This window comes from Saccopteryx bilineata, chromosome 3, assembly GCF_036850765.1.
Source record: "Saccopteryx bilineata isolate mSacBil1 chromosome 3, mSacBil1_pri_phased_curated, whole genome shotgun sequence".
NCBI lineage: Eukaryota > Metazoa > Chordata > Mammalia > Chiroptera > Emballonuridae > Saccopteryx > Saccopteryx bilineata.
In genome coordinates, this window is record NC_089492.1 from 251,192,989 (window position 1) to 251,215,994 (window position 23,006).

At 37.1% G+C, this 23,006-nt stretch overlaps 1 protein-coding gene across 1 annotated transcript in view; it reads left to right on the plus strand.

Moving 5' to 3' along the window:
- FAF1 (Fas associated factor 1) overlaps positions 1–23,006 on the plus strand; it is a 496,086-nt gene that overhangs the window by 339,739 nt on the left and 133,341 nt on the right. Inside the window, exon 13 of the mRNA XM_066269224.1 lies at positions 11,425–11,579. Coding sequence (XP_066125321.1) covers positions 11,425–11,579 — 155 coding nt within the window. The remainder of the gene's footprint in view (positions 1–11,424; positions 11,580–23,006) is intronic.

The following is a 23,006-nucleotide window of genomic DNA, read 5'->3' on the forward strand; positions in this document are numbered from 1 at the left end:
TGTGAAGGATTGTTCCTTTTCCAGCACCGCCTTGAGAGACTGGGCTTTGATATCAGCAGTCCTGTTACATCTCCTTAGATCTTGACTTCAGAATAGTACTATTCCCAAACATTATACATAAATTAAGGAAACCAGTGCTCAATTTTTTATTTCCCATTGGTAACTGTGTCCCCAAACAACTAATGACCCTGTTTCTAATCTGGGGGTAAAGGGGGATGATGATGTAATGATTATGATATCTACTTTTACAGTGTGATTAGGATTAAATGGGGTGTACCTAACACTGTGGCTGTGGTGCTATTAAGCAGTTGTGAACAAAATCAAGAAATTTGCAACCAGCATGCCACAATGATTTTTAAATCATGCCATACCTGACTTTAGTCAGGGGCACTGACCTCTTTTCCCTTAGATTGTCAAAAATAAAAAATGACAACAGCCACACAACAGTAGCTGTCTGGTGTAAATGAATCAAAATTATACCTCTTTTTTTTGTCACATTGGCAAAAATATTTTTGATGTGCCACAAAATTTTAGTAATTAGGTTATGTGTGTCATGAAATGAAAATTTTTTTTCCTGCTATATAGGAATAAGTAATGTGGTAGCAGTTTGGCAGGATGAATTGAAAGGGAGAAACTGGTGGCAGTGAAATGAGCAGCTGTGTATATGTGTAGTTTGGAGTGTCAGACAAGAATAAAAAAACAGTACAGTAGTAGCATAATGTAATTTACAAACTTTTTATTTAGAGACAGATAGGAACAGAGAGATGAAAGCATCAACTCATAGTTGTGGCACTTAGTTGTTCATTGATTGCTTCTCATATGTACCTTGATCAGGAGGCTCCAGCTAAGCCAGTGACCAGGGGGTCATGTCTGTGATCCCATGCTCAAACCGGTGAGCCTGTGCTCAACCAAGTGACCTAGGGGTTTTAAACCTGGGTCCTCAGCGTGCCAGGTCTGCGTTCTATCCACTGTGCCACTGCCTGGTTAGGCTATAATTTGCAAACTTTTTAACTCCTAAATAATATAGCCTGTTAGCTTTTGTGTACTTTTTTATATGTACATACGTACATATACATATCTTCTAGTATCCTGTTTGTTTTGCACTCTCCTTGGAATGCCTAACAAAACAGAAGAGGATAATACTACTACTTTTGTCGTACACCTAACACTGATGTGTTCTGCCCTTTCTTTCCTCTATAAAGCATTTCAGTAGAATCTGTTTATTTTTTATTTACTTATCACTTATAGTCTTATAAGTAACTATATTAAGAAAATCAAAATATTTCTGATGATAAATAGCACACAGCATTTTTATTAAAGGTATTGGACACTTAATTTTTCTTGCATATACATTTATGAAGAACTCCAAAAATCAATAAGAAAAAGACAACAACACAGTATAAGTAAGCTATATGAGCAGGTATTTCACAGAAGAAGTAAAATAACTCATCAGTATGAAAAGATGTTTCATATTTTCCATAATGTAAGAAATATGAATTAAAATTACACTGATATATCATTTTCAGTTTTAATAGCAGATTTTCTTCTGCATATATATAATACTTAAGCATATAAGAAATAAGATAAATACAAGGACATTTACTATAGCTTACTATAGTTTTTGTTTGTTTTTAGCGAGACAGAAACAGACAGGAAGGGAGAGAGATGAGAAATATCAACTCATATTTGGGGCACTTTAGTTTATTAATTGCTTCTCATCTGTCGCTTGACCAGGGGGGAGGGGCTCCAGCCAAGCCAGTGATCCCTTGCTCAAGCTTAGCAACCTTGGGCTTAAGCCAATGACCACGGGGTCACGTCTGTGATCCTACGCTCAAGCAACAACTCTGTGCTCAGGCCAGCAACCTCAGGGTTTCTAACCTGGTTGCTTAGCATCCCAGGTTGATACTCTATCCACTGCACCGCCACCAGTCAGGCTACAGCATTTTTATAATAGCAAAAAATTGAAAGTACGTTAAATGTTAATTCATTCAATGGAATACCATTTGGCCATTAAAAAGAATGAAGCCACTTTATATATACTGATGAGGAATGATATTCAAGATACATTGTTATGTGGAAAGAGTGAGTTACATAATGTATATATATAGTATGTCTCCTTTTGTATTTTAAAAATTATGTATGTATAGATAGCTAAATACTTAAACCAATCACTTACTATGACTTCATCTGTCCTGTTGGACTTTTTAAGTCTGTATAATATGGCATGTATGGCATATTAGGTAGATCAGTGGTCCCCAACCTTTTTTGGGCCACAGACCGGTTTAATGTCCGAAAATATTTTCATGGACCGGCCTTTAGGGTGGGACGGATAAATGCACAAAATAAAATTATGCGACCAGTGTAAAAACTGGTATTTTTAAATATAATTGTCGAACTTACGAGACGAGCGTCAAGAGTGAATCTTAGAAGGATGTAACAGAGGGAATCTGGTCATTTTTTAAAAATAAAACATTGTTCAGACTTAAATATAAATAAAACGGAAATAATGTAAGTTATTTATTCTTTCTCTGCGGACCGGTACCAGTCCGCGGCCCAGGAATTGGGGACCACTGAGGTAGATGTACATGTCAGTGTTACACTATTACAGATCCCAGTAGGCAGGCTGTCCTCTCTGGATATGGATAATTAAGTGGATGAGACTACATTGATAGCAGTGAAGGCTTTCTGTGATCCATGCATGAAGACTAAGCTAGATACATACCAAGTAGCAACCTCCATGTCTTTTGGCTTCATCCAATCATGGTTTCTATTTGGCCTTCTAAGGATAGGGTCCCCTCCTCTCATCTCACTAATAGATAACACAAGATGGAGGTTTCTTTTTTTTCTTTCTTTTTTTTTTTTTTTTTTTTTTTTTTGTATTTTTCTGAAGCTGGAAATGGGGAGGCAGTCAGACAGACTCCCGCATGCGCCCGACCGGGATCCACCCGGCACGCCCACCAGGGGGCGATGCTCTGCCCATCCAGGGCGTCATTCTGTTGCGACCAGAGCCACTCCAGCACCTGAGGCAGAGGCCATAGAGCCATCCCCAGCACCCAGGCCATCTTTGCTCCAATGGAGCCTTGGCTGCGGGAGGGGAAGAGAGAGACAGAGAGGAAGGAGAGGGGGAGGGGTGGAGAAGCAGATGGGTGCTTCTCCTGTGTGCCCTGGCCAGGAATCGAACCCGGGACTTCCGCACGCCAGGCCGACGCTCTATCACTGAGCCAACCGGCCAGGGCAAGATGGAGATTTCTAAATGACAAGTCAGATTATTTGCCTAAATCCAGCGGCAGCTAAAATCCCTTAAAGCAGTGGTCGGCAAACCGCGTCTCTTGAGCCACATGCAGCTCTTTGGCCCCTTGAGTGTGGCTCTTCCACAAAATACCACATGCAGGCGCTACCTCGATAAGGAATGTACCTACCTATATAGTTTAAGTTATAAAAATTCAGGTCTCAAAGAAATTTCAATCATTGTACGGTTGATATTTGGCTTTGTTGACTAATGAGTTTGTCGACCACTGCCTTAAAGTATAATTCAGGGCCCGTTGAAGGCTGTGTCGTTCTGATGGGCCAAGAACAAATCTATAAATGTGAATCTTCAGATCTTATGGGTTAATGTCTATCATTTTTATGTATGACTAAGGATTTTTTTTAATCAAATAAGAGGAAGAGAGGAAGAGACAGACTCCTCCCACATGTGCCCAGACCACTGTCCACCCAGCAACCCTCATCTGGGGCTGATTCTCTGCCTATCTGGGGCTGATGCTCCGTTGCTCAGCAACCAAGCCATTTTAGTGTGTGAGGTGAGGCCATGGAGCCATCCTCAGTGCCTAGGGCAAACCTGCTCATTTGAGCCTTGGCTCCAGAAGGGGACAAGAGAGAGAAAGCGCACACACATGAAGGGAAGGGGGAGGGGTGGAGAAACAGATGGTCGCTTCTCCTGTGTTCTCTGTCCAGCAATCGAACCCAGGACTTCCGCACACTGGGCCGATGCTCTACTGCTGAGCCAACTGGAGTTTTTATAGTTAACCTATTGTAAGAGTTAGGGTTGGTTTTAGTTGCTTGTAAAAGAAAAATAAAATGGAAGCTAATTTCTCCCTTTTCTTCAGGATGTCCACAGGTAGTCTGTCCAGGGCTGTTCACATCTTAGAGTCAGAACCTCAGGTTCCTTCTAATGAATTGCTCCACTGTGTGGTGCAGTTCAGGTTATATCATGATTCAGTGTGACTAGTACAGCTCGGATTAGCACTTCTGCTTATATTGTCAGTACTTGGTTACATAGCTACCCTTGTTAAAAAGGGAGTCTGAGAAAAGCGTTCTTTATTTCAGTCAGCCATTAATCTAACTTAAAAATAAATAAGTTTCCTCTCTAAAGAAGAAATGAAAAATATTTAGGGACTACTAACCATTTCTGCCACTCCTATTGAATGAGTGGCTAATAGTTACTACAATTCTATATGTTTAAACTCATCTTAGCTCATTTTTATAATTTACAACATTCTTCTTTGAAATTTGCCAGACATTACTTGACAGGATTAGAAAGTTACTGAACATATATGCACCCACAAATCACTGGCATTCCTATAATTTTTCAGGAAGGATGTGATATTATCAATACCTTTTTAATGAAAAATTACTGTTACTTTATCTTTAACTCTTTATTGCTGTGGTTTCCCCACTCCTCAAATATGGAAACAGATGTGATAGGTAGGCTAGGGTTCTTTTTCTCTTCCCCAGTGGCTTAAAAGTGGGAGAAGGGTGTGTTTTTTGACCTTTGCCTTTCAGAGTGGTGATCTCACATTCACACTCCTGTTCTGCCTGTTCATCAGGCCCCTGGTTAACTAGGGATAGTTATTCCTCTCAGAGGAGAAAAGGATCAAAAAAATCCTGCCTGCTCTTTTCTGTGGCTGCGTTTTCAGTCACTGTTACTGTTCCTAAGTATTCACCTGGAAAACCAATGAGATAAGATCTCGGGTCTGGCTGAAACTGCCTACTTTTTTGCCTGTATACTCTCTCAGCATCCCCAAAAAGCTTGGCTGCCTCTCTGCAGTTTGCCATAGTAGCCAATCGTTTGAACTTCAAATTTCCTTATTCATAAAAACTTTAGTCACATATTGTCCTTCCTTAAAGGCACTTCATGACTTGCTCATCAGAGTCTTAACAATGAAGACTGATAAACCTTTACCCAGGGAACCTTTGTCAGCTTATTTTGTGGAGTGATTTTTCTTAGGCTTTTTGCTTGTTTTTCTTAACCTGTGACTTCCATTTGAGAGTTCTTCCTGTGAGACTTAAATACATCTGTGTCCTCAAGATTTCAGAGTGCTGTCCCAACATTTTTGCTTCAGGAAGTGGGAGGGAAAAGACACCATCCTGCCATCTCCTCATTGTGGGTAGCTGGCTGTTTCCTTTTGGAAACTCTCCAGTTGGTTGCTGTCATTGGTCCCGAATTCAGCTCTGGGAGCCAAAAAAAGCAAAATGTCATGATTCTTTTTACAAATCAGTTTGTATTCTGGTTCTTCCTTCTTCAAAAATTACTTTGAAATCTTTGAACACATCAGATGATATCACTGGGCTTTTCCCAAACTTTTATCTTTGCTTTTTCTCTTTTTCACTCTTTATTTTTTCCCACAATAACCTAAATTTAAAATTGCATGCCAAAGTCACAGAGAAGTCAGGTACTATCATCTACTTTTAAAATTTAGTCCAAGATCACCTTCATAAAGAGACAGCCAACCTAATGTCCATGCTTACTCCCTGGGACCTCCTCTGTCATAGCACTCATATCACCACTCCCAGCCAAACAAAGGGTCAGACTTCTGACCTCCAGAACTATATGACACCCAAGGCACAGAAAAGTGAAGTATCATTCCCAAGGTCACACAGCTCGTAGGTGGCAAGGCAGGAATTGAAACCTAAACACTGTGGCTTTATGTTGCCCTACTTCTATTTCCTTGAGTCACCATTGCATGCTCAGCTAGGCCTATGACTATCCATATACAGGGACAGGATTATGGAAAGGGGCAGTGTACTAGAATGATCATAATTAGAGCCTAAATTTAAAGCAATAAATGAAATAGTTACAGAGGACATGATGAGGTACTTGGGGACATTTGAATATGGACTCTAGATTAGATGATATTATTGTAACAATATTAAATGTCTTGGGTGTGACAATGATATTATGGTTATATAAGGGTATGTTATTGTTTCTGAGGAGACAGAACTTAAAGTGGGTGGAAGTGTCATGATGTTCATGATGTAAACAACTTTAAATATTTCAGGGAGAAGCATACAAAGAACGATAAAGCAAATATGGCAAAATGTTAATAATTAATAAATCCAGAAAAAGAATAAATGGGTGTTTATTGTTGTATCAGTGTATCAGTTGTCTGTATCTATAAACCATTCCCAAACTTAAAACAGCAAATAATAGTGATGATGAGGATTATTATGGTGATAATGATGATAAAAAAGAAGGGAAGGCCTGACCTGTGATGGCGCAGTGGATAAAGCGTCAACTTGGAACCCTGAGGTGGCCGGTTTGAAACCCTGGGCTTGCCCAGTCAAGGCACATATGGGAGTTGATGCTTTCTGCTCCTCCCCCTCCCCTTCTCTCTCTCTCTCTCTCTCTCTCCCCCCCTCCTCCCTCTCTAAAATGAATAAATAAAATCTTAAAAAAAAAAAAAAAGAAGGGAAACGGGAAGGGGAATAATAAAGTCAGATCCCAACTTACACCAAGGAAATACTTTTATTTTGAATTTATTTTAATTTACTGAAAAAAGTGACCCATCATTTCTAGAAATTATTTCTCATATCAACTTTAAAATCATTGAACACTCAGATTATGAATATTCTGGTACTCAAAAGGAAACGAGACAACTTCCTTGCCAGTCCCATCAGCAAACATTTTCTGAGTGTCTGTTCTATACCTGGCTTGTTTTGAGAAAGAGCCAGCTCATTTCTTCCAACTCTGTTGTTCTATGGCTCTGTGATGCTCAGTGTCCAAATACAATAGCTATTGTAGCTCAAGGCCAGGTCACATTGGTTGTCATTGTCAGTTTGGCATTTCTTAAGCATCAACTTAGTTCCTTCCTTAGTTCCTCAATTTGTGAAGATTTAGGGAGGCCTTAAAAGCAGGGACACAATTAAGCATCCCAAACACTGTTGCCAGTAGGAGAAATGAAAGTGCTGCATAATCTTCAGTACATTTTTATGGCTATCATTTCTCTTGGAATAGTGTTCAGATCTTTTATGTTGTGTGGATAATTCTGAAATCTTCATCCTAACAGCTACATTTTATTCAGCACCTACTATGGGTAAGACATTTTAAATAGGTAATTTACCTACTTTATCCACAAGCTTTACTACCCCCATCTTGCCCCAAATAAAGCCAAGTGGCAAAACTGAGTTTTAGCACAGAGCTTTCTGTTACTTAAAATTAGTAGACTTTCCTTTAAACCATGTGTCCAAAACCTAGATCATGAAGAGGGAGTCTGAGGAGAGTGTAGCTGGGCTGCTTGCCTTTGTCTACCTGACTTACATCCTCTACCAAATTAAAAAGAACAAATAAAATACAGTTTTTTTAATTCCCCAGCTTTATTTATTATATAGCGCTGTGATGAAATCTTTGCTTTCCTATTCACCACCCTTCCCCCAGATTTTTGAGGGCAAAGGGAACTTTGTTAATTCATCTTTATATTCTCAATGCCTAACGCATAGGTACTCCGCAAATGTTATTGAACTAAATTATTAATGGGCCAAAGGGAAAATGGTTATAGTAATGGAAAACAAAACATTTTCTTATGTTTTTTTCTATGTACTAGATGCCCTTTCTTCACAAAAGCAGTTTTCTGATGTGCTGAACTCAGTTCTCACTGTTTTGGACTGTGTTTAATTGAGCTCAATAAAATAATCAGAAATCTGAGCCTGGGCTTCATTTAGCTACACCTAAAACTTAATGAGATTTATGTAGCCCAAATTTAGTAGCATTTGCATATTATTAAGAGTCTATATTTTGTTCATTATTACTATCATAATAACAGAAAAATTTTTGTTGAAAGCTTGTTATTTTAGAGAGAAAATATTATTTTAAGATTATTCCATCTCCATTTTTGAAAGCGGCTATGGGAGTAAGTTTACCAATCTGAAGATCCTCTTCTGATACTCTTTTTATCATCTCCTTTCTCACAGTTTAGAGATTAAACTGCGAGTTTTGGTGTGTGGTTTTGTTTTTTTTTAGTGTGTTTTGCTGGCATCTCATATTTTAACAGTGTCAGGGGTTTGTGTCCCTTGAACGAACACTGTTTCTCCAGAGCCTTTTTTCTCTCAGCTTCTAGTGAAAAGAGGGGCGAGGCGAGCCAGTAGCTTACCACAAAGCAATGCCACCACAAAGGAAAGATTAAGGGTTTAGAGAGAGGTCAATGTGGGTTTTTCTCTAACTAAACACTTTCCTAAAGTTTCCTTGTGGAAAAATAATGAAGTCATCTCAGAGTTTTTAAAGAATTTTTATTTCTTTTTCATCATCTGCATTCGCTTGTCTTCTCAGCATGGATGTTTAATCTTCCTAGGCTTTGTGAATTGGCCCAAATGAATAAGTGGTGAGCTGTCTCTCTAGGAGCTGGAGGCTTATTCTGAGGGCCTAATCACTGAGTAAACACATCTTTGCCCTCCCTCTCACTACTGCGATATAATAGTCGAGATTCTAGCACAGTAACCTGGATATTGCAGGGACCAATGCTTTGAAATGCAGAATGGTTGATCCCCCAAAACAGACAGTGCCTGATCTTCGCCTGCCTCTTTCTTCTTTTTAAAATTAAATATTGCCAAAGAGATGCTGTTTTATTACTTGATATTGTGCATTAGTGCCCTGGATTTCCAAGTTTAGTTTCAGTCAACACTGCTGGCTGCACTTATAGGGAACTCTGCATGTTGGGTTTCTTAGTAGCCTCTTTGGCACATGTGTGTTTGGTTTGGAAGAGCATTTAAATTAATTCAGTGAGATAGCAATGTAAGTCACTAATCTCTTTCTCAAAGTCTAAATGTTTCATTGCAGTATTCTTGAGAGAAATAGGCACTTTAAAGATTTAACCATTGCCTTTGTTTGGTTAGAAATATGCTGATTTAAAAGTGGACTGCTCTCTTGTTCCCAGTGTCTCATTAAATGTAGTTGCTGAGATACGATCAAGCAGAATTAGAGGTTGACATCCCTCTGTCTATTCAGCTAGAGAGCTCCTAAAGAGGCACCCTGAATTTGTTAGTGCTGCCAGGCTCACGTTCCTTTCCCTAAAACAGCAGATTTCTTGATTCATTTACTAAAAGTGATTTGGCATTGCTGCTGCCATTTGGTGCCCTTTAGGGAGGGGGTTGAAATTAGCATTTAAGTTTTATTTTATCAAGCATGCTGAGACCTGTGCTATTTAAGGGATGCAAAGAAGACTGAAAGTGACCCAACCCTTACACTTGAGAGACTGTCTAAGGGAGGGTACTGGCAAACAATTATAATACTGATGGAATGAAGTAGAGGCCCAGAAAACTTAACTCTGCTTAAGGGAATCAGGGAAGGTTTCACAGAGACATTTGCCTTTAGCCTTAAAGGATGAGTAGGAATTTATCAGCTAATTATCTCTCCAGCAATGTATCTGATTACAAACTTCTTAGAAGCCAGCTACTGTTATCTGCAGACTTCAGCATGGTTTAAGAACCCTGAGTCTTTCTTATTCACCCAATTTATCACCACAACTTCCTGCTGGGAATGCCACAGAGTATTTCAACAAATGCTTGTTGAATGAATGAATGAATGAATGAATGAATGAATGAATGAATGACTTGAAACATGGAAGCAGCTAATGTTCGAGTAGCTGAGCTACTTATACTTAGGAGCCATGTCCTATACCCATTACATGCTGTCTCTGAGGCTCCAGAAGCACTGATGTATGAACAGTGGCCAATCTGGCATCTTCTTATTGTATAAGCACTTTAAGCCTTGCCTATAATGTTGACAATTTACCTCCTGCAATCAAAGAAAGCAGTAGGCTTGGAGTCAATCTGGGTTTCAATTCCAGATGGAATTTAGGGCAAGTCGGCTTTCTACGCCTAAATTTCCTCATATGCTAATAAAGTTAAGGATAATATTTTACAGGTTTATTCTGGGACTAAAGTAGATAATAGGTGTATAACTAGCTGCTTCTGTACCTGTGCTGCCTTCATCTAGTACAAAGTTTACCTTTGAAGAAAATATTTTAATATCTTTTTGTTATTATTATGTGGAGTAATCATCAAGATAATTTCATCAGATAAATTCATCAGACTTCATTAACCTTTCATCAACATGAGCCTCATATTTTGCTATAAATGTTCTTTTGTTTAGTATGTCACACAAAATTTTCTTTATCATCATCACATCCTTATTTAATATAAAAGGAAAGACCCTGAGCTTCCTTGAAAGAATTTCCGATTGCCAAAATTTCCTTTGCCAGAATTTTAGATTGGTTTGTACATTGACTTTACCATAAAATTTAATCTTTTATTTTCTAGTAACTGACTCTTCTTAAACTCAGCTCTTCAGCGAGGTAGCTTAGTTATTAACAATTTAGGCTCTTTAACTGTGTGTTGTTAAAGGTGATATGTTGCATTTGATATTGCTCAATTTTAGTTTTTAGTTTCAGTTATTTTATTGAATGTCCAAATATGACCAGACACTTTTAAGAAACCAAATGTCATTTCTTGAAAAAAATTTTACCAGGCAGAAGGAAAAGAGTAACTGTACATAAGAGAAACTATATTGGACATTTTTCTGAATTATAAACTAGAAATCTATAATTCATGTGAACATTTTTCTATCCTTTCAAATGACAGTAAGATGTTACATGCTCTTAAATAAGACTTTAATATAGAAACATATTCAGGACTTCGAAATTACCTGTAGAACTAAAACAAAACTTCATTTCAAATCTTTTCTTTCAAGTAGAAGAGACTACTCGTTGTTTAGATTAAAAACACGAAAACTGAGAGAATTTGTCATTCAATCTTAATCAGTATATTTTTCTTTCAATAGTTGAATAGTTCAAAATTAATTTATCCTTTAAATTTAAAGTGTGTATTAAATATGAAGAATGGTAGATCTATTTTATTTAAATAAGTGCAGTTCTTTTGCAATTTCTGCATGAGAGGCTTGCACATGTTAACAGGAATCTGTGTCAGCAGTCTGTGAAATGGAACATAATCTTCCCAGCCTCTTTAGCGTTTAAGGAAGCAAAATTATTCTTACTCATAAATACTTTAGGAACTCCAAGTGTTGGGTACTCTTTTGGAGCATAGCATTTAATTTTTATCTTTGCTGCTTATATTGACTGATTATGCCCTTTTAAAATTCAAGAATCTTACATTAATGTCAGTTTTAACTCATCAGGTTTTTTCTTCTCTTTTCAGAGAAAGCTTCTTGCTATCTACCTCCACCACGATGAAAGTGTATTAACCAACGTGTTCTGCTCACAAATGCTTTGTGCTGAATCCATTGTCTCTTATCTAAGTCAAAACTTTATAACCTGGGCTTGGGATCTGACAAAGGACGCCAATAGAGCAAGGTAATAATGTTGTTCACAGGTTATAGTTGGGCTTCTATTTTTTTTAAAAGTCATCATTGTATTTGGTTTCTTATCATCATAAACATTTTTATCCTCAGCATTAAATTCTCTACCTTTATATTTAATTAGATATAAACTATTGTAGCTGACATATGCAGTTAGTCAAAGTTGTGAATTCCTTAACTTGTAAAGATTTCTTAAATTCAAGAGTAACTAGAAATCCAAAATCAACACATTGTTCTCATCTTTTTGCAATAAAATAGATACAGTACATTTCTGTTGTAATATATTGTTGAACATTTAGAGAAAATTGGTGTTTTTAAATAATGTTTAGAAAAGGCAAGGGAAGTCTTAACGTATAACTCTAGTAGTAAGTTTATTTTTTAATAATTCCAGTGAAGAAGGCAGGACATTCTGGACCAGTCCAGTGTAGTTGGGAATAGCTTAACTCTAGCATATGCTAATTGATGTGATCGCTTTATTGCACACATTCTTTTACACACATCTATATTCTCAATAGGAAAAAAATCCCTTTTCTAGCTGTCAGGGTAAATTTACTTAGTTTGTTAATCATGATATCTGTAAAAGATGAATAATTCTTCCTATTTTGCCTATTTGCATTTCTCATCTGAAATATATTTCATCATGTTTAATTACATATGTGGCCATAACATCCCGTGATGCTACTTTGGGTGTGTTAACACAATCCCGATCATAGGCTGCTGGTTAGTAAACAAGGAGATTAATTCATTTTAAGGCACATCTATTGTAGTTAACTAATTTAAATGAATATAGAACAATTAGAAATTAAATAATCTGATTTATCTTTTTATTGTTTTATGGATCACTGAAATTTTGCTCATCATTCAGACTGTGTTTTATGTAAGCTAAATCTGAAAAGAAAGATGATTCTTCCTTTAATGTGAAGCAAAAGAATGTTGAAGCAATTCCTTCATCTAATACTTCATTTCTTTAAGCAAATGGTTAGGAAATTTCGTAGGATGGCTTCGTTCTGCCTTGGAAATGTTCTGTTATACGTAAATAAAGATCCTTTAGCACCTGTATTTGTTTAAATTAAATCAGGCTATTATTCACACTCAGTTAAAGGTGATGAAAAGCAGTGCCAAAAACAGATAAAAATGCAGCATCGAAGGTCTTTCATGAGGCAAAATACATAGACTGGAGACTTGGCTAAATCTTTTGCCATTCACTGGCAGTAAGGAATCCCCTCCTTTCCTTTTATCAACAACTTGATGGAGAAGGAAACACTATTTCTAAACCATCTGTAGTGGCTAAGTTCAGCGGGCTACCTGCTGTTATTTTGTTCTATCCTCCATTTAATTCCTTAGTTCCTTTTATTTTACAATGACAAAAAATTGCAGTGTAGTTTCTTTTGAAAAACAGTGTTTGAGGGGTTTTTTTATGACTGGCAATCAACAGCCATGTAATTGCTTTGTTATGTTTTACTAAAGAAGTCTGTTAAGTAGCACAACTTTGATACACTAGTAATAAGAGTTTGCAGGTTACAGAGACACCTGTGGTGACCAAAGCGACAGAAGCTGCTTATTAGAAAGAGCCAGTACAGCTGTGTCCTATTAACTCCTTATGACACTTTTTTAAAACACAAAATAAAGGCCTTGTTTAAGGCTTTAGAGCTATTTCTCAATGAATCGCAGGACCTACTATGAAGAATGATAGAATATTTAAAGCTACGTTTTTTAAAATGTGGCATCCCATTATTAAGTTACTGTCATGAAAATAAAAAATAAATATAAAAACCTGAAAATAGCAGTATCTAGAAATTTAATTTAATAAACAGAAAGAATGTAATGATTTCTGGAATTTAAAATACTTGACATCCTTATTCAAAATTAAATTCTATTGATAATAATTAAAAACTTTTAAGGAGAGCTATTACATTTCTTTCTACAAAGTAACAGAATTATGTACCTACTTTTCATGTTCAGCTCCTCATTATTACTGTTAAGGCAAATGGGAGAATACACATTTCATGAACATGATATGAAAATTCATTGGAATGGCATATTCCTAAAGGAAAAGAAAAGTGAATTTCCTTTTGACATATGAAACTGTAAATGAATTAATTAGGAAGATATATTTTTCCAAAAAGGGGTTTACTTTAGCCAGAAGTTTCTTACCACCCAGCACAGATTCATCTAAATAAAATTTTCTAATTAAGTTTCATCTCTGTGGTCTTAGATTTTAATCACCACATTTATCCAAAGGTTAATTATGCCATGAAATTTTCTTGCATCATCCATTTGATGTTATTACCACTGAGTAACAAAACCTCAAACTTTCAATTCAGTAGAAGATCTTTGCACTTATATTTATTGATCAGTGGGCTACATATCAAAAGTTGTTAGCCATCCTTTGTCTATTACCAGAGAGTTAAAATGGGACAGATTAATAGTTGGAAATACAGAAGAGATTTCTAGGCATCACAAATAAGGTTGTTACTGTGGGTTTCCTTTTACCTGTGGTTTTTTGTCTTTTTTTATGACAAATATAAAAGTTTGGATATACATTTCTGGTGGATGGCTTATCTGATCCCATATCTGGCTATTTTAGCTGAAGCTAATCATATAAACTTATAGAATCCTGAACCTGTATGCTATTAAGTCTGGATGCTTCCTTAGTGGTTTATTGGGATTACCCTTGATACAATAGCCAGGAAAAATTAATGCCTAAGATGGGGAGGGACTTGCCAAGCAAATTTACTTTTGCTTAAGAAATATTCTGATTAAGCCTACAGAAGCATTAGTTTCCACAGTTTACTGTGAATCTCATGTGTGTTAAATATAAGTGAAGGATATTGAGCTAAGTAAGTGAATGCTTTGGTAGGGTTTCTAGAATGTCAGTTGATATTATGTTAAATTTCCTCATTTCACTAATAAGCAAGAGTAAAAAAGAGATTTCTATAGCATGTCACTCCTTATACACCCCTGTGATGTTGATGTTTTCGGATTTCCCACCTCCAAAATGATTCTAATAACTTTCTAGGTTGAATACTTATGTTAACCAACCTATATCTGTATCAAATGAATTAGAATAATTTCTACATTGATCTTAGAATATTTCAAATATGAATGAAGATATCAAACTTTAGCTGTAAGAATTATTATAGTTGTTCATGCTCCCTAAATTATGATCTTCTAGAAAGGCTTATTAATTTTACTTCTCTTATTTTTATTTGTCTATTTATTTGTCCCAAGAAACTACAAAATTTTAGAAAGATAACTCAATAAGCTTTTGACAGATGAAAGTAATGTGTTTAGATCATTGCTTGTAATTTAAGTATTGTATATTGAAATGGAGGTTCCTTTCTTGGAAAAGCCTGAACATTCTTGTTGGTTGCCATATCTAGTTGGATTTCAGGTCCATTGTTTCTTAAAGCAGCAGGCAAAAAGCCCTTGTTAGTCTTGAGAGGTGCTAAAGGATATAATTTTCTAAAGATCCATTTAAATGGATGATGTCAGAGTAATGGCGGGGTAGGAAGCGATACCGATAAATCTCACCCAAAACTCAACAAGATCTTCAACCAGAAACAGAAAAACCTATCCTTGGAGCCTCCAGATGTTTTGCAATACACCCAAAGGTATGGTCGAGCGAAAAATTGGCTAAATATAAAATCAAACCCTGAAGGAAATAGGGAGTAAGAAATGCCCCGCCTTCCTCACTAACCTAAGCAGGGCGGCTTTCACTGGGAACTGAGAATATAGAAACTAAGGCAGGCAAAGGGGGTGAATAGATCCAGGCCACAGCCCAAACGGCTGAACCAGGCTGTGGCACGGAGATCCAAGCTGAGGAAAAACTGTTCCTGTGGCAACCCGAGCAATACAAGCTTCAAATATGAAGGAGAAATAAAAACATTCACAGATATAGAAAAGATGAGGGAATTTATCATCAGAAAACCCCCACTCCAGGAATTACTAAAGGGGATTCTCCAATCAGATACAAAGAAAAAAAAAAAAAACAAAGCCACAAGTAAAAGCTCCAAGAAGAACACAATAAAACCAAATTTAAATTGTGACAACAACAAAAAGAAAGAGGGGGAGAAGATGGAGATTAACAGTAGCAAAGGACGATGGAGTGCAAAAGTACTCACAAAATAGTGTGCTACAATGAACAGGGTAGGAACCCTTTTCATTACTTAAAGGTAACCACCATTGAAAAAACCACCACAGGCCCTAGCCGGTTGGCTCAGCGGTAGAGCGTCGGCCTGGCGTGCGGGGGACCCGGGTTCGATTCCTGGCCAGGGCACATAGGAGAAACGCCCATTTGCTTCTCCAACCCCCTCCTCCTTCCTCTCTGTCTCTCTCTTCCCCTCCTGCAGCCAAGGCTCCATTGGAGCAAAGATGGCCCGGGCGCTGGGGATGGTTCCTTGACCTCTGCCCCAGGCGCTAGAGTGGCTCTGGTTGCGGCAGAGTGACGCCCCGGAGGGGCAGAGCATCGCCCCCTGGTGGGCAGAGCGTCGCCCCCTGTGGGCGTGCCGGGTGGATCCCGGTTGGGCGCATGCGGGAGTCTGTCTGACTGTCTCTCCCTGTTTCCAGCTTCAGAAAAAAATACAAAAAAAAAAAGAAAAAAACCACCACAGAAGCACATGAGATAAAAAAGATAGCAACAGAGGAAAGGTGTATGGAATACAACCAAATAAAAACAAAAGATAGAAAAACGAAAGAGAAGGATCAAACAAGACACAAAACTAACAGAAAACAATCTATAAAATGGCAATAGGGAACTCACAAGTGTCAATACTTACACTAAATGTAAACAGATTAAACTCACCAAAGAAAGGCACAGAGTAGCAGAATGGATTAAAAAAGAAAATCCAACTGTATGCTGCCTACAGGAAACTCATCTAAGTAACAAGGATAAAAACAAATTCAAAGTGAAAGGCTGGAAAACAATACTCCAAGCAGATAACATCCAAAAAAAAGCAGGTGTAGCCATACTCATATCTGATAATGCTGACTACAAGACAGCAAAAGTACTCAGAGACAAAAATGGCCATTTCATAATGATTAAGGGGACACTGAATCAAGAAGACATAACAATTCTTAATATATATGCACCAAACCAAGGAGCACCAAAATATATAAGACAGCTACTTATTGACCTTAAAACAAAAACTGACAAAAATACAATCATACTTGGAGACCTCAATACACCGCTGACGGCTCTAGATCGGTCATCCCAACAGAGAATCAACAAAGATATAGTGGCCTTAAACAAAACACTACAGCACCTGGATATGATAGACATCTACAGGACATTTCATCCCAAAGTGACTGAGTATACTTTTTACTCCAGTATACATGGATCATTCTCAAGAATTGACGATATGTTGGGTCACAAAAACAACATCAACAAATTCAGAAAAATCGAAATTGTACCAAGCATATTTTCTGATCATAAAGCCTTGAAACTAGAATTCAACTGCAAAAAAGAGGAAAAAAATCCCACAAAAATGTGGAAACTAAACAACATATTTTTAAAAAATGAATGGGTCAAAGAAGAAATAAGTGCAGAGATCAAAAGATATATACAGACAAATGAAAATGACAATACGACATATCAATCTCTGGGATGCAGCAAAAGCAGTGATAAGAGGGAAGTTCATATCACTTCAGGCCTATATGAACAAACAAGAGAGAGCCCAAGTGAACTACTTAACTTCACACCTTAAGGAACTAGAAAAAGAAGAACAAAGACAACCCAAAACCAGCCTAAGAAAGGAGATAATAAAAATCAGAGCAGAAATAAATGAAATAGAGAACAGAAAAACTATAGAAAAAATTAATAGAACAAGGAGCTGGTTCTTTGAAAAGATCAACAAAATTGACAAACCCTTGGCAAGACTTACCAAAGAAAAAAGAGAAAGAACTCATATAAACAAAATTCAAAATGAAAGAAGAGAAATCACCATGGACACCGTAGATATACAAAGAATTATTGTAGAATACTATGAAAAACTTTATGCCACTAAATTCAACAACCTAGAAGAAATGGATAAATTCTTAGAACAATACAACCTTCCTAGACTGAGTCAAGAAGAAGCAGAAAGCCTAAACAGACCTATCAGTAGAGAAGAAATAGAAAAAACCATTAAAAACCTCCCCCAAAATAAAAGTCCAGGCCCTGACGGCTATACCAGCGAATTTTATCAAACATTCAAAGAAGACTTGGTTCCTATTCTACTCAAAGTCTTCCAAAAAACTGAAGAAGAAGCAATACTTCCAAACACATTTTATGAGGCCAACATAACCCTCATACCAAAATCAGGCAAGGATGGCACAAAAAAAGAAAACTACAGACCAATATCTCTAATGAATACAGATGCTAAAATACTAAACAAAATACTAGCAAATCGAATACAACAACATATTAAAAAAATAATACATTATGATCAAGTAGGATTCATCCCAGCATCTCAAGGATGGTTCAACATATGTAAAACGGTTAACATAATACACCATATCAACAAAACGAAGAACAAAAACCACATGATCTTATCAATAGACGCAGAAAAGGCTTTCGATAAAATACAACACAATTTTATGTTTAAGACTCTCAACAAAATGGGTATAGAAGGAAAATATCTCAACATGATAAAGGCCATATATGATAAATCATCAGCTAACATCATATTAAATGGCACTAAACTGAAGGCTTTCCCCCTTAAATCAGGAACAAGACAGGGTTGTACACTCTCCACTCTTATTTAATGTGGTACTAGAGGTTCTAGCCAGAGCAATCCGACAAGGCAAAGAAATAAAAGGCATCCATATCGGAAAAGAAGAAGTAAAGGTATCACTTTTTGCAGATATGATCCTATACATCAAAAACCCCAAAGAATCCACAAAAAGACTACTAGAAACAATAAGCCAATACAGTAAGGTCGCAGGATACAAAATTAACATACAGAATTCAATAGCCTTTCTATATGCCAACAATGAAACAATTGAGAACAAACTCAAAAGAATAATCCCCTTCACGATTGTAACAAAAAAAAAAAAATACTTAGGAATAAACATAACAAAGAATGTAAAGGACTTATATAATGAAAACTATAAACCATTGTTAAGGGAAATTGGAAAAGATATAATGAGATGGAAGAATATACCTTGCTCTTGGTTAGGAAGAATAAATATAATCAAGATGGCTATATTACCCAAAGCAATATACAAATTTAATGCAATTCCCATCAAAATTCCAATGACATTTTTTAAAGAAATAGAGCAAAAAATCGCCAGATTTATATGGAACTATAAAAAAAAAAAAACCCGAATAGCCAAAGCAATCCTAAAGAAAAAGAATGAAGCTGGGGGCATTACAATACCTGACTTCAAACTATATTATAGGGCCACGACAATCAAAACAGCATGGTATTGGCAGAAAAATAGACACTCAGACCAATGGAACAGAATAGAAAGTCCAGAAATAAAACCACATATATATGGTCAAATAATTTTTGATAAAGGGGCCAAGAACACACAATGGAGAAAAGAAAGCCTCTTCAATAAATGGTGCTGGAAAAACTGGAAAGCCACATGCAAAAGAATGAAACTGGACTACAGTTTGTCCCCCTGTACTAAAATTAACTCAAAATGGATCAAAGATCTAAACATAAGACCTGAAACAATTAAGTACATAGAAGAAGATATAGGTACTCAACTCATGGACCTTGGTTTTAAAGAGCATTTTATGAATTTGACTCCAAAGGCAAGAGAAGTGAAGGCAAAAATTAATGAATGGGACTACATCAGACTAAGAAGTTTTTGCTCAGCAAGAGAAACTGATAACAAAGTAAACAGAAAGCCAACTAAATGGGAAATGATATTTTCAAACAACAGCTCAGATAAGGGCCTAATATCCAAAATATACAAAGAACTCATAAAACTCAACAACAAACAAACAATCCAATAAAAAAAATGGGAAGAGGACATGGACAGACACTTCTCCCAGGAAGAAATACAAATGGCCAACAGATATATGAAAAGATGCTCATCTTCTTTAGTTATTAGAGAAATGCAAATCAAAACTGCAATGAGATACCACCTCACACCTGTTAGATTAGCTATTATCAACAAGACAGGTAATAGCAAATGTTGGAGAGGCTGTGGAGAAAAAGGAACCCTCATCCACTGTTGGTGGGAATGTAAAGTAGTACAACCATTATGAAAGAAAGTATGGTGGTTCCTCAAAAAACTGCAAATAGAACTACCTTATGACCCAGCAATCCCTCTACTGGGTATATACCCCCAAAACTCAGAAACATTGATACGTAAAGACACATGCAGCCCCATGTTCATTGCAGCATTGTTCATAGTGGCCAGGACGTGGAAACAACCAAAAAGCCCGTCAATAGATGACTGGATAAAGAAGATGTGGTACATATACACTATGGAATACTACTCAGGCATAAGAAATGATGGCATCGGATCATTTACAGCAAAATGGTGGGATCTTGATAACATGATACGAAGTGAAATAAGTAAATCAGAAAAAACCAGGAACTGCATTATTCCATAGGTAGGTGGGACATAAAAGTGAAACTAAGAGACATTCATAAGAGTGTGGTGGTTACAGGGGGGAGGGGGGAGAGGGAGAGGGAAAGGGGGAGGGGAAGGGGCACAAAGAAAACTAGATAGAAGGTGACAGAGGACAATCTGACTTTGGGTGATGGGTATGCAACATAATTGAACGACAAGATAACCTGGACTTGTTATCTTTGAATATATGTATCCTGATTTATTGATGTCGCACCATTAAAAAAATAAAATTTTTTTTTAAAAAAAAGATCCATTTAAACAATAATACTGATAGAAACAGTGAGATATGCCTGTAATGAAAGAGATGGAAGAGCTAAAAAGAGTTGGATACTAATAAATAAAGAGATCCTACAAATCACTTCTAGAAGTGGCTAAAATATATCTAGGAAAGGTATGTTTCCTTCATGTTTATTCATTGAATAAACATTTACTGAATGTTTTATATGAACCAGGGATGGTGCTCTGCAGTGGGCAAAAAGTTGAAAAAAATAACAGTGCTAATGTTTAAAACATTTGTAGTCCTGTAGGTAAGACAGACATAGAGCTAAAATGTAATATGAAGTATGTTCAAGGTGCTTGAGAGTGTAAATGAACTTCATGCTGAGTCATCCTATGTCGGGGGTCAGGGAGGACTTGAAAGAGAGGGCACATGGAAAGAAGAAATTAGAATTTTTTTTTTCTATTCAGAGATTTTTATATTAGCAGCATTGCTAGTTTATTGGGTTGCAGATATTTGTTATTCTTACAAAAGGATATTGGTATTTTAAACCTCTTTATTAGGTGTCTGAAATGAAGGGTTTTTCTCCCATGGTTTACCTAATTATGGGAGAGAAAAAAATAGAAGGATCTGGCCAGCTAATATATTCCTAAATGATCTGAACAAGATTGAGGATTAGGGCCAACCAACTGGGTTGGGCAGATGATTCACCCCAGTTTTGGCAGATGCTTACAGGCAAACAATGAAGCAGAGATCAGATACTCTTTTATTATTATTTCTGTTATTATTATTGACTTGTTTGAGAGCTTCAGAGAAAGGAAGAAAGAAAGAAAGAAAGAAAGAAAGAAAGAAAGAAAGAAAGAAAGAAAGAAAGAAAGAAAGAAAGAAAAAGAAAGAAAGAAAAGGGAAGGGAAGGGGAAGGGAGGGAGGGAGGGAGGGAGGGAGGGAAGAGAAAAAAAGAAAGAAAAGAGAAAAGAAAGATAGTAGATAGATTTGTTGTTTCACTTATTTATGCATTTATTGGTTGATTATTGTATGTGCCCTGGCCAGAAATAGAACCTGCAACCTTGGCCTATCAGGATGACACTGTTACCAGCTGAGCTGCCCAGCCAGGGCTAGATATTCTTTTGTATTATGTGTAGAAAACCATCATGGATTAAACTAAACAAACAAAATACTTTTAGTGAATAAATTCTTGGGTGATGAAAAGATAATTTCTTAAAATTCAGGATAGCTATCACCTCTCGGGAGCCTTGCCTCTCTCCACCCTGCTCTTGCCGCATTCTGGGTGAAAATGCACATTCTATATGCTCCCACAGTGTCCCTGCGCTAACTATATTGATTGCACTTGTTGCAGTGTATGGTTGTTCTCTATCTCCCTGCTGGATTGTCAGCTCTCCAAGGGAGCTACGTGTATAATCTCATTGTTACACAGTACCTTTTTAAAAGTGTTATTTTGATAAACAATCTCTACTAGGCTTACTGAAAAATGAGAGAGACCAGCTTGGGTAGTTTAAAGAGTATTAGAAATGCAGCTACTGTATATCCCTCTAATTTTGTGATCTTCCCCCATAGTCATTAATAGGACTATTAAAGCAAAAACTCATTCCCTGCAAATAAACTGAAAATATCCACACTGGGTACCATGTCTTCTGCTGACTCTGCAGCACCCAAGAATATTGTAGCCTATGCTCATGAGTTCTGGTGCCTGCAGGCCATCTGGAAAGAGGCTTGAAATCCACCCTAGATCAGTTTATCCAGTGGTTCCAGAGTTTCTGCCCTAGATTTACCAAGTCTCTATGATACCCTTGAAGCAACTGGCATCTCATATTGGGTCATTCTGGGATGGTACTCTGAGCCTTCTGCAGTGGTGGTGGCATTGATTCAGTAAACATGTCCATAAGACCAGAGTACGAAACTGGCTGTCTGGTGAGATATGCCCAGCAACCAGGCAAGTTCCATTTGGGCACCATCAGAATTAAATAGAGACAGCACTGTATTTATACTAATGCTATCTAGCACAATAAAAGCATTAGTTTGCTTTCCTCTGTTAGATACCTGCTGGGTACATGGAAAGATCGGCACACGAGTGCCCTCACTGCTAAGCTGTAGGTTCTTGGCTGAAGCTGCTTTGTCAGAGAAAGCCGCTGAATGTGTATGGAACTGTAAACCACCAGTGTCATCAGTAATAAGTGAGTTAATAGGTAACTAATTAGGCCCACAGGCAAATGTCTCCATTTGTCCATCCTGTATAGGTATTGGTTTAGACTATCTTCATTCTAAAAAACTTAAACACTGAACTGACTAGGATAGTGCCAGCTGGGTAATCAGCCAGCTACCAGTGCTGAAGAATGAGTTGCTTGTATGTAAGATCCTGAGGTGAAAATGTTTCGCACATCAGTGTACATGCTACAAAGTGTTAAATCAAGCATTGCATACCATTTCTAAGCAATGTTCAGAGTAGCTGCAAATGTTCCCAAGGAATTGCTGGACAATGCCTGAGTTACAGAGTTTGCATGTAACATATACGTAGTATTGTGTTAAGTTTTGCATACACACTACCAATGTTCACAGCAGAATTCTATTACCTGTCAATATTAGCTTTTGAACTTAATGCCCTTGGGTGCAATATTT